The following is a 12,951-nucleotide window of genomic DNA, read 5'->3' as shown; positions in this document are numbered from 1 at the left end:
GATGGCAAAAGCTTTGCAACTTTTCCTTTGAAGATGGCGAGAGAAACCTCAAAAACAGGTGTCTGTTATCTAGCCAGAAAAGTATCGCCTAAAATTAAGTCCAGTTTAAAGTTCCTAGGTGTGTAAACTAACAGGTTACCTATGAGTATTTAATGAGCGGGTCGAGCCGTTTAATTAAAGGCATATAAAGGACACCGATGATTTCAGAGGGGGACTCGTTAAGGAAAATAAATTAACTTGCGGTGAATCATTTACAAAAGTAACACTTCTGAAAGCTGAACGTTAATTACGCTCATTCAGGTAGTTTGAAGTTGTTACCGGAATAAGTGCTGTCGGCTTTTTCCATGAGCATGTTTTATTATTTTTTGAAAAACATTGAAAAGTCCGAAAAACGGAAATACTATGTAATCTACATTGACAATTTCCCGAAAGCTCAAAGAAAGCAAAACGTTGGAAATCCACTAGGGGCGTTTCTAAAGTTAAGAGCTAAATGGCACAATAAAACCCTTTGAAAATTAAACATTAATAACCCGAAGACAGAAAGAATATGATAAAAAAGTTAAAAAAACGAATAATTAATGGTAAAGTCAAGAAATGCCGAAATAACGACTGGTCTCTCTGTGATAATCAAGCCACAACATAACAATGGCACGATCCGGCAACTTCGTTCCCAGGGCTTTTGAACACGGCCGAAAAGCCCTGGGAGAGAGGTTCCGATCGAGGTTGTGTTTATTATGTACACTAAATGCGGACTTCAAAAGAACTGGGAAATCTGATGCATTTGATTTCTTTCGTCTGGAAGGCTAATGCCGAGAGGTTTTGAGACACTGCGTACTGTAAGTGAGTTCGCTTACGTGTTGCATTGTTTTATTTTGCATTCGAGTGTTAGTACTACTGTCCATGCTACCTGTGGTAGTCAAGCAACACGTCCTTGCCAGTTTTAGATTGCTAGACTAGTTTAAAACAGCTAATTAAATTGTTCATTTAGCTCCTATTTGCAAAGTACTGACAGCCCTCTATTACCTGTTGTCTGGCAGTCCTGGCACAATAATGATTGTAAAATTTCTTTGAACTTGTGAACTTTCATGGCCCAGTTGCTCGAAGCATGGTTAGCGCTAACACGGGTTAAATACCATGAAAACCTATAGGTTTTTTAAAATACCTCTTAACCAATGGTTAGCACTAACCATGCTTCGAGAAACTCAGCCCTGAACAGCAAAATCTCTTCGGAAATTGTGATTATACTTTATGTGGATTTTCCCATTTAAATTTTTTTTTTCTTTATTGGTAGCACACCCGAAATGCTAAAGGCACATTTTGTGTCCGTGAGGTTTAGGTTCCCAGTTGCATCCGTGACTAAGAACCACTAAACTAAAGAACCTTTCGATTCTGATTTATGTAGTCGGCTACTTTCTGTACCACCCATGCAGTAAAGAGTCGGAGCATGATAGGCAATCATATAGTGAAGCTGGACTTGTATCTTCCGATAATCACACATTATATAAGTAAATGTCCTGAAGCTAGCAAACTGTTACGGGACAGATTTTAGGAATACAAGGATAGGCGTCCAACTTGTTTTATTCGTCGTTCTCATAAAGCTCAGGGTTAAGTGATCAACGGTTTACAAGCAGTACTATTTATGTTAAACGCTAAGATTAATTGGTTTTTCCTAAAGATAAACGTTACTTTTATGCGAAAAGTAGGTGTCTTCAGCTGCTATGAGCCGGAAAGCGAAGAGAATAAGAAATTAGGTAAGATTTCTTTGTTTGTGCAAAAATTTGGAAAACTGAAGATATCTGAAAGTCTGAATTCCAATACAGCAATTCAAATCGTTAGCCTTGAAAGTAACCAAGTTTTACTAAAATCCTGTCGAAATAGATTTTAGTGTAAGGCTAAAAGAAGAGTAAAAATTTAACTGAAAACGATTGAGTTGGCAACAAAAAACCTAGAGGTGTTAAAGTGTGCGAGCGAAGTTGGATTTTAATGAGGTTCGGTAAGCTCGGCTTCAAGGTGCGAGCGAGCAGGAGCCTAAAACAAACGTTCATTAAAGATTCCAATTTCACAGCTGAAAACACCTTCTAAAGGAAGTATAATAACTTCTTTACAACAAGTTTCGCTTCACTTATGTCAAGAGTAAAGGGAATTTTCAGCGTTTTCCTACAAGAGTCGACGGAGTTTTCCAGCCAAATTCCTCTCATACGTTTCCATGCAACAAAAAGAAATGGATAAATATTTAAAATGAATACAAAGTTCTCAATGACAAAAATGTAAATAAGTAAACAAAGACAGGTGATAGCAAAAGGAGGCCCATAAAAAGTCGCCGCCTTGCTCTTCACAATTGAAAGTAACATCGGTCCTGTCGCCTTTCACCTCTGCAAACAAAAGAACTTTGAGATAATAGTAATTCTTGAATAAATAGTAAGTATTATTTTTTTACTAAATTTTTTTTTTACTAAATAGTAATTATTTCCCAAACAGCCAAATCGAAAAACACAGCTATCCCATGCAATAGCAGCTACAACAAAACGAATACAAAAATTACACCACTAAAACTGAACAATCCATAAAACAGGGAATATGCAGTTCGTTACAAAACTATATATGCTAAAGACGGCCCGATTTCAAGCTGCTATTAGCTTCTTGTTGTTTGATACCAAATATAATCTGAGCAGACGATGAATCACCAGTTACGAAATGGGTTATCAAGCGGATATTCGATCGAGAACTTCATATTTCTTATATTAAGCGTGCCAACTTTTTTTCTGTTTTGTTTTTATTTATGTCTTTATTTCATGCTCTTTGCCTGCTCATAATTTTATGTGATTGCTGATAAAAATGTAAGCTGCGTTCTTGCTTTTATTTCTTTTTTAACTTATTTATTTATTTAATTTCAGTTTTTACGGCGCACTGGTCACTCACAATAGCTGGCTCAAAAACAAAAGGGTAATTTCTGCCAAAAAATTATAAATAGTAAGGCAATCGCAAGGAAAGCCTGTTTTTATTGTCACTTTTATAATCTTTTCATTAAACGTCGAACCGGACAGAGATCAATGTAGGATAACATCTTCTTCTCCTTTCAAGTCACTTCCAGTTATTTCTAGTCCATGTGCTTGCGTTTAAATGGATTATTATTATTATTATTATTACTATTATTATTATTATTATTATTATTATTATTATTATTATTATTATTATTATTATTATTAAAGTTAAAATAGTCTCTTTATTAACATATTCCAAGCCAACTGCTATTTACAAGTTAAAAGTAGAAAAAAAGAACTATTAAAACCTATTTACAATTCAGTTTTGATTAAAAAAATTGACTATTTTCAAACAAAAAGACAATCAATTAAAGCAAGTGACACACTCGGACACCAACCTAAGGCGTAAGGTACTGGCCAGGCCGTGGGTTGGTGTCCGAGTGTGTTACGTGCTTTAATTGATTGTCTTATTTTCAAGCACAATTTTTTTTAAGAAAGAAACAAATGTCACAAAGTTACAATAATATTCTTATTTGTAATAAAAAAATTATATGATTGTAAATCTGACCAGTTTGTTGAAAGAAAAAATAAGTGCCCCATTCCCTCTCTCTTTCGAATAAACCCCCACCCCCCCCCCCCCCCCTACCCCGTTCGGCCAAAATTATACAAGCACCCGGGCGCTCACTGCGAGTAAATACGGTGGATGGGAGAAAATACCATGAACACTTGCGGCTGTGATTTATTTTCTGTAGGGGTGAGCTTTAGTTGATTTCAGCTGCGTAGGATCTCCGATGACGTTAATTGTAATCAGTCTTACAAAGAGCCTTTAATCTCCTTTGAAAGAAGAAATGGGCGATTTGAAAAGTCCCCGTTTAAACGTATAAACAATCCACACTAACGATTAAGCTCTTATTGACGAAGATCCGGCAAATAAACTTATTGCAGGAAATGGGCCTCTCATTGTTTGGCCACAGAGATAATTCGAGAATATATTTAAATGAGTTCACCGGATTTTTGAATTTATACTGTTTACAAACTTAAAGTGAAGGTTAAGTGTTGTTTGTATTTCAAAACATGGTTGGCTTTAAAAAACGATCAATATTTATCGTTTACTTATTTTTTCCCAATTGCAGCTTTTTTTTTGTTGTTTCCGCGGAAGCCCTGAAAAAGGATGAATTTACCAAATGTTACGGACGTAATTCTTTTGTCCTTTCTGTTTACAAATTACCATTAATTTCCAAGTCAAAGAATTAAAACCAAACATACAGCACTATATATTCAAGGCTCACACGAAAGTTTCAGTATAAACCACCCCAGCACTGCAAAGATTATGCTTCCGCAGAACCTCCAGAAGCTACGGTAAGCCATATGTCTTAATCAGTTTTTTTCCCGGTTTACTTGAAGTAGAAAACCTTGACTGAAACGCTATCCAAACAAGAGAAAAAAAATCGTTTTTGTACAGTATTATTTGTTATTTCAATCAGTATACGTGGTAGAAAAATATGTACTGGCGATTTATTCGGATGTCGGCATTAGTTAAACATTGTCAGTATAGATAACAAAATTCCAGTTATTGACCGTTCGCCAAACTGGCCGGTTAAAGTGTTTCTGTATCAGTAACTGTCAACGATAAGGTGCATAGTTAATTGTGTAGGCGGTTAGAAGTTTGTCCCGGCCGGTCGGCCGGCTGATGACTTAGTCTCCCACACCAAATTTATCGATAGTAGAACTAATTTAACGGCAAATTTTTTCTCGGTAGAAGAAGTAAGATTAAAAGTTTTCTGAATCTTAACCGGATAGCCAGATACGTACTTTTGGCACATTTTCCAGAATGGACATTATTTATGGCAAAAGTTTTCATCTATATAATACATTCCCTTTTCACTCTTGTTAAATCATTTGAAAATGGATATGATATATCTCTGTCACCTTGCATAATCGTCCTTTATTTTTAACCATTTTTCGGTTCTTTTTATAATGGGCTCCCCAATTTGTCTATCCATTATTAAAGGCCTTCATTGGCTTTCAGTAGCGCACAAGTCCGGCACTGCAGTCTTTCATATGAAGCCATGTTGAAGCTTCATTTTATGTGTTAATTCCAAACTGAACTATATTAGTCACTCAAAATGCAAGTTAAGACATTGCTGGAAAAGTTACCTGCTGGCGACACACGTTTGATAAACGTCTCGCTTGGCGGGGTACTATAAAGTGAATTTGCACGATTATAGCTCACTCGGAGAGTAGCTTTAAGGCAAACCTTTTACCTCAACACAATACTGAAAATGTGAACACCGAATACTATTTATCATCCAATATAACCACTTTAATCCATGTTTCTGTCTGTCTTACAGGATTTAACGAAACAAGCCTTAGTTCGTGAATTAGTAATAAGTTGGCTGACTGAATACATCAACCGCTTGTTAATTAATTGTGAATAACAAATGGCGAACTCGTTAACGAACTTCACCCACGATATACAGCTACCAAACCGAACCATGGAGCTCGGAAATAATGGCACGGAGCAAACCGAAAACCAAGGACAACTGTTTGATCCGCGGTCATTTAACATTATGGTCATTACATTCTTCTCCGTAATTTTCGCGTTCGGTTTTCTCGGGAACGCATCCTTGCTGGGAACAATTCTAAAATGGAAGCGACTGAGAAATCCCTGCGGTCTTCTAATCGCGAATATTTCGGCAGCGGATCTCGGAGTCGCTGTACTCGCGGCGCCTTTACGAATCGCAGAGTTGTATTTTGTGGGTTGGCCTTTTGGTTCCGCCCTTTGTCGATTTATACCGCCTCTGCAAGATGTTATGGTGTGCGTTTCGGTGGTGACGCATTCTACGATTGCTTTGGAGCGCTACAGAGCCACAGTTAGTCCCTTCAAGCCAAGACTGTCCGCTGGCAAAATAAGAATTGTTATCTTGGGGATATGGGTGTTCTGCTATGTGTTCGGTGGCCTTCCATTAACTATCCCACTGAAGCTCCAAACCTACAAAGAAGTGGTGTACTGTCTTCCTGAATGGACCACACTGTACCGCAGAGTTTATCAAACCTATCTGGTGTTGATTTTCATCCTTGCACAGCTCGTAATTCAGAGCTACGCCTACATAAACATCATACGAACACTGAAAAGCAAGAGTGATATCATCGCTGAAGTGGCTTCGAAAACTGAAAACTTGATACAGTCGGGAGCGTCATTCGATTCGCGAATGTCTTGCACTGGGCTCGCCGCGCGCGTGAAACGCAAACAAAAACTCGTGAAGATGCTTCTTGTTTTGGTGATAGCTTTCCAAATCTGTCATCTTCCGCGTGGGATAACGATGCTTTATCGCGAATTTGCTGAGCCCCGCTCGATTGGTCCCACATTCGAGTATATCGATCTCATAGCATTGGCTCTGTACTATGTAAAACATGTCATCAACCCGTTTATTCTGTATGTAATGAGCGCGGACTTTAGAAATGGCATCGTAGCGTGCTGTAGGAACGAAAAATACCCTGAGAACAACACGCAGGTTAAAACGACCCGGAACTACGTTTTGAAATTCGAAGAAGATGTCGCTGAAGGGCCAGAAAAAGACGAAATGGAAAATCCAGTGTAAATAAATTCACTCATAAATGACCAGATTTTAGACATTTTAATGTACGCTCAATTTTAGTGGGCGTAATAAGTACAACTTTAGACGCAAGCAGGGCGCGAAGCTAAGACTTGCATGCTGACTTTTGCGTATCAAAATAGAATCAGAAAATTGGTATAAATACTGATTTTGAAGCGAAGTCAGTCTCGGAGTTGACAGGCCTGGAATAACAAAAGCAATTTGAGCAACTCTCTTGCTCGTGCGAAGAAAATGACAAGGTTTATAAATTGAAATGCCGCCTAAACTATAAACTGAGCATTGAAAATTAGTTATTAAACAGTCCGCTTAACCGCAAATATATAGAATTAGCTCCCGGCGTTTGTAAAAAATATATGATTAACTATGAAAGCAGTAATGGCCCTTTTACGGGTACGGGTTAGTACGAAATTAATCAGTTAAAAATGTTTGTAATTGCTGCAATCCTTACCCTTTAACCTTTAACTCTTATATTGAATAAAATACTTGTAAAAGGTACTTTTTTGAGTGATCTAACTTGAATTAATGTTTTCTAATCATTAAGCGCATCTTCCCTATAACTAGGAAAGGTAAAAATAAGATCTAGTTACCGGGATTAAATGTTTTACTGCGTATATCCATGCTATTTTTCCATAAATCGCAAAACAGAGATTATTTTCCCGCCTGAAAATTTCTTCCCACGAAATCTTTTCGTCAAAACTTTACCCACAAATGAATTTTCAGTACCATTATTTGATAGAAAAGCGCGTTTCAACGCTAAGTAATAACTTAAATCTTTCATTTGAAAACGAGACTGCTGAGAAAAAAACAGTACACACAAACTACAATATTGTACTGATAGCCAAACTCCTAACCCATGGCTCGCCGCACAAGTGACTACGGAAATAAATTTAAAAGTCTTCTTTTCTGAAATTTTTGAAAATGATTTACTCAACTTTCAAAATGGCCGTGCCGATCGCAAAGTTAGTTACATGCAGAAAATATAATTATCTCCAAATTTCAAAACTAAGGGCCCATCCGCATGGGGCCAAAACAAAACAAAACAGCTGTTTTCAAGTCCGTACGCGCGTTTTTAATTCCTACCATTTTTGTCAAACTGGCCTACCAGTCTTCAGAGCCGCGGTCGTTCTCACCTTGTGTTCGACAAGACTTTTGGCAAACGCGAGAAAGCTATAGAAACGCTAATCAATAAATTTTTAACGCGGCGGGGGTTCTTTAGTGAGAGCTAGATAAGCTCCAAAATTTAACTTTTAGGTGGCAATTTGTTATAGGACTTAATTAATCTGGACATGAAGTTCAAACCATTTCTGGCGATGCCTAGGTGAAGTTCAATATCTGCACGGATGAATCATCTTCGGGCAGCTGTACGCGATGATAATTCCGCCTATAGCGGTCTGAAGCAAGTTGAAATCGATAGAGATGGAGCTTCAACTGGCACAAAAAGTGACAGTTAATTTAATATCCAAAGGGAAATTTCTGAAGCATGAATAAAACAACTGACTGAGGCTTCACCGCAACGTGAGGGTGACCTAAGAAAAATTTACATATTGCGTTTGAATCCATGAAAAAAACAAGGTCTATAGCTTTTTGTTGATGATGATTTTTCGTTTATTGTGAACGATCAAATGACGTCCCTACCACGGATCACAAAAGGCACTGAAATTTGAGAGCTCGGCGTTAAGGGTACGAAGTGACGCATTTTGGCTTAAGGCCGTAAATATACGTTTCAACTAATACACGTTGTGCCATTTCATTTCTTAATATCAATCTTTCAAATTCAAAAACGACTCCCGCTTGGTTCATTTAATCGACTGTTTCTGATTTGGTGGCGACTAAACTTTGACTCACAATATTTGACGGGATTTAATGTTAAAAGGCTTAATAGCATTAAAATTTGCAATTCTATTAATTAAAAAAAAAAACATGTTCACATTGTTTTTCGAACGAAAATAAAGTGTTCATTTTCACTTTGATTGGTTGCGTGTAGTTTGCGAATATTTTGCTGTCTTAAGCGCGCGTTTGCCAAACTGAAAATTTGGTAACGGCGAATTTTATCATGAGTACATAGTTTGTAGAGACAAATGTTGTCACTGCTGGTGCGCGAGCCTCGATCCATAAAACACAAAGAACAAACTACCACATATTTAAATAAATGTCAAAGAAAACTCCGGCAAACATTCCATGCCATCCGTTTGAGTTGGCTAGAAATTCAACAGTTTACTATCATGTTTCTTTACCAGTTGTGGTCAACTGACCCTTTTTAATAAGAACCAAATAACTTAAGTGTCGGAAGACTGAGGCCCAAAAGGCTTCAGAAAGTTGCCGGCGAAAGCTACAAATTATTACGGATAGCAGTTGGTCGACAGCGGTTTGATTTGTGCCGACTGAACTAACCTACCTTAAAACTTTTTTTACATAAGACAACAACTTATCAACCAACGTTCACGCTTCTCTGTAGCCTGTGAACAGGCTCCCGTAGCCGGATAGGGCAAATGAAATGGCGAAGAAAAAGGCCGCCAGCGAAGCGAGCCGAGTGAAGCTGGCCGAGGGGGGCACTCCCTTCCTCCCCCCAGTCCCTTCTCGGCCAGCTCCCCTCTCGGCACAGTTTCCCCCAGGCTCGCTTCGCTCGCGGTTTTTTCTTTCGTCCTATCCCCTACCGTAGCCTGTTCAAAAGCTAGCTTCTCTGCTATCACGAGAAAAGCGGCATGGTTTATGCATGCCACTAAATTATGAGTGCATGTTATAATTTTTGCAGTTGTAAGTGTATTCTGTGTTACTGAAGTAAATAGCTGCGTCATTTGTAATTGATTGATTATAAACGCACTTGTGAAAAGGCCGTGGACAAAACCCAGAACATGGAACATTCTGGAACATTCAGGAACATCCCGGAACACGAAAAAAATAATAAGAAACCTCATGGTGGATTAAAAAGAAGATATTAAAACTTTTCATGCATGACGCACATAAAAACAACGTCTTCTATAAATTTGTGATTAACAAGGATAAGTCTTGTTTAAATTGAAGGGCGCTTTTGACCGCGGAAGCCTTTTTAGTGTGAAGTAGTGCATAGATTTGACCACTTTTTGCTGAATAGGGTGAGGCTGGTCTGGAATTGGCTGTAGTTTTCACGAGTAAAATGGAGTTGGAAGTCCTACTCACATGTTTAACATATTCATATCGGTCTCTGAACCAATTTAGCTTCTTGTATGTTTCTAGCGGGTTAACATGATAATTTGGAGAATTTGGATGGTATGCAATCGAAAAGAAGGTCGTGTCTGAAATAGGTTAGGAAAAATCACATATTTTGGTCTGAAATTCGGCAAGAGTTTTAAGAAGCGCGCTACCCCCCGGTGGCAAGATGTGGGTGTAGCCATAATTATTTGTCAGTAAAAGACGCCTGACTGTCTCTGTGCTTTGACCACAAGCGAACTGTCATTTATGCATCAGTCAATTCCAACAGTACCCACCCCCCCCCCCCCCCGGGCCGACCCCCGGGAATTAGGATTTTTTGAAAACAAACTGGCAAATGCCCCACCGCCGGGACCGAAATAGTTGTTCAAATGCCCCGGGGTGGTGGCTCAAACATGTGAAAAATGTTTTATTTTCTTCGTTTTTCGCCGTCTTACTTTCAGTAAAACCTAAGGTAATTCAGGCGAAATTAAGTCCTAGCTGGGTCGTTTTCCCGTAGTTAGTGCAAGAATAGGTCATTCTACAGCTCTAGAGTCCCATTTTATGTCCAATCTAGACGCATTCAATAAGAAACTTGCTATATTTGCCGATGAATTTGTCATTAAGAAAGCGACAATGCTGTAGGGTGAAAAAAGTGAGATGGTCAAAAGCCCTGGGGTAATTGGGTAGAAGGCTAATGCCCAACCCCCGGGATGGACAGTGTGGGAAAATGCCCCACTATTGCTCGGGGGGGATGGGCACAGCTGGAATTGCTTGATGCATTACGGCTAAAGAAAATACGCTACTTTGACTGGTTTGGAGCTACAAAACCCCTTTCCATTATACCGAAAAACTGGTTTTGAAACAGGGATTTCGTGCAAAATGAAAGGAGAAAATACGATGGAGAAACGCCTTAGGGTGTTCCTTGCTCATTCGCGTATTCTTCTTTTGCGATCCAAAGCAATTAGCTGTTAGAATCGTTGCGCCACGGGTGCCAGATAGTCTGGCACCAGAAACAATCATTAAATACAAAAATTACTCACTGTGAAGGTAGACAAGCATGCGGTGTGGGGCAGTATTATGCTATATGCCCTCCGGGGAAGAGGGGTTGGGTTCAAATCTACCTTGGAACCGAATAAAAATATTTTTCCATCTCAAAGCGAAGCCATCATCTTTGGTAGAGCTTTAAATTCCTTGCTGTTCCCTCATCATTTGTCAGTTATTATCTTAAGTTTTGTACTTTTAAATAAAAAGCAGCCATGAACAATGGCCAAATTTTTTCATCTCAAAGCGAAGCAAGTTTGTATTTTGCTTCTAAGGTTTTTGTGAAGCGCTCAAGTAAACAAGCTTGGCTTTTGGTAATCAGATTCCATCTAATCTAATATTCCACACAGTCTTAGAGAGGAGTCATAAACTGCTATTTACGTGAGTACCAACATAAAATTGCAGTGTACTTTATTGTGAAACTATGTCAGTGTTTTTCTTTATCTTGAAGAGCGTTTTTCAAGTCATACTTCCTTGTGAGGTTTATGCAAAGGTGGAAGCTCCTATTTTGCAAAATTGAGAAATGCTAGTATTTGGAAGCAGCGCCAGGGTCTTAAAACCATCTGGCCGCACGATTTTATTTTATGATAAAAAGTCTTTGTGTTTTCATCATAACCTCAAGGGCATTGCTGTAGGACGTCTCACTATTAGTTTACATGCATTTTTGTGCACCCATTTTTCCTTTTTTTTACAAGCAGTGATGGTTGGTCGGGAAACAATTATGTAAAAATGTCAATAATATTTTGATATAAGGAAGTCTTGTCAGTTATATTATTATCCACGAATCGTAGTATTTGGCCTTGGAGCAACTTTTTTTTTGTTGTGGAAAGTTATCAAAATTGTTAAAATTTTGCTTTTTTTTTTTTCACTACAAAAAATTCAATTTTTGCCAACGAAGGGACCCCGCTGGAAACGGAGGAAGAAAGCGTTTAAGGCTAAAACGACAATTGTATTTTAAGTGTAATTTACATGCAAGATTTGAAGCAAACCTATTTTTGAACAATTTGGTTTATGAGGAACTTAAGACTTAAATGATTGAAATTAAATGTTGTCTTAGAGACGACGTTTCATGCAGAGTAAATTTCGCGATATATATTATCAGGTAAGGTCTTCACTAAAAGAGATGTTTTAAAACAAAATTGCCGCTTTGAAAATTTTATTTGTGAGGCGCTATCTGAAAGCAATTAGAGCGAATTAATGAAGAAACCAATTGGAGTAAATAAAAGGAATGAGATGTGAAATGCAGGTGCAGCCTTAATTTGCCAGTAAAAGAAGCATTGGTGTCTCGGTGTCTCAACTATAAGTGAACAGTTAGCTACGGGTTAAAGACATACTGTATTTTGGGTGGTTTGAAACTACACAAACGATGTCCATTCTTTAGTAGCAAAGGTACGTTTTGAAACCAGTTGAAGTAGTGCATAGATATTGACGACTTTTGGCTGAATGGGGTGAGGCTGGTCTGGAATTGGTTATAGTTTTCACGAGTAAAATGGAGTTGGAAGGCCTAACGAAGTCATTCCTACTCACATGTTTAGCATATTCATACCGGTCTTTGAACCAATTTAGCTTCTTGTATGTTTCTAACGGGTTAACATGATCATTTGGAGAATTTGGATAATATGCAATCGAAAAGAAGGTCGTGTCTGAAATAGGTTAGGAAAAATCACATATTTTGGTCTGAAATTCGGCAAGAGTTTCAAGAAGTGCGCTACCCCCGGTGGTAAGACGTAGGTGTAGCCATAATTATTTGTCAGTAAAATACGTCTGACTGTCTCTGTGTCTTAACCATAAGCGAACTGGCATTTACGGCAAAAGAACATACTCTACTTTGGCTGGTTTAGAACTACAAAACCCTTTTCGATTTTTACCGAATAATTGGTTTTGAAACAGGGATTTCGCGCAAAGTGAAAGGAGAAAATACGACGGAGAAACGCCTGAGGGTGTTCCGTGCTTATTCGCGTATTCCAGCCGAGCTGGAACTTATCCATTTCTGGCGGAGCGGACGATAAACACGTGCTGCAAATGGCCGGAAAGTACTTGCGCCTTCATTCAGTGTGGTCAGTTACAACACCCCATTTATCCTACTCCATACTTCTTCTTATATGAATTTCTTTCGGATACAATGTAATTTCATTTTATATATA

The 12,951-nt window shown here is 38.3% G+C and overlaps 1 protein-coding gene across 1 annotated transcript; it reads left to right on the top strand.

Moving 5' to 3' along the window:
* Positions 1–5,378: 5,378 nt before the first annotated feature.
* LOC146451706 (neuromedin-B receptor-like) lies at positions 5,379–6,993 on the top strand. The gene has a single exon (XM_085098971.1). The coding sequence runs from the start codon at positions 5,423–5,425 to the stop codon at positions 6,581–6,583; it is 1,161 nt and encodes a 386-aa protein (XP_084955097.1). The 5' UTR covers positions 5,379–5,422; the 3' UTR covers positions 6,584–6,993.
* Positions 6,994–12,951: the final 5,958 nt, after the last annotated feature.

This window comes from Pavona decussata, unplaced genomic scaffold (assembly GCF_977016875.1).
Source record: "Pavona decussata unplaced genomic scaffold, jaPavDecu1.1 SCAFFOLD_386, whole genome shotgun sequence".
Taxonomy (NCBI): domain Eukaryota; kingdom Metazoa; phylum Cnidaria; class Anthozoa; order Scleractinia; family Agariciidae; genus Pavona; species Pavona decussata.
This window is presented reverse-complemented; position numbering and strand designations above follow the sequence as displayed.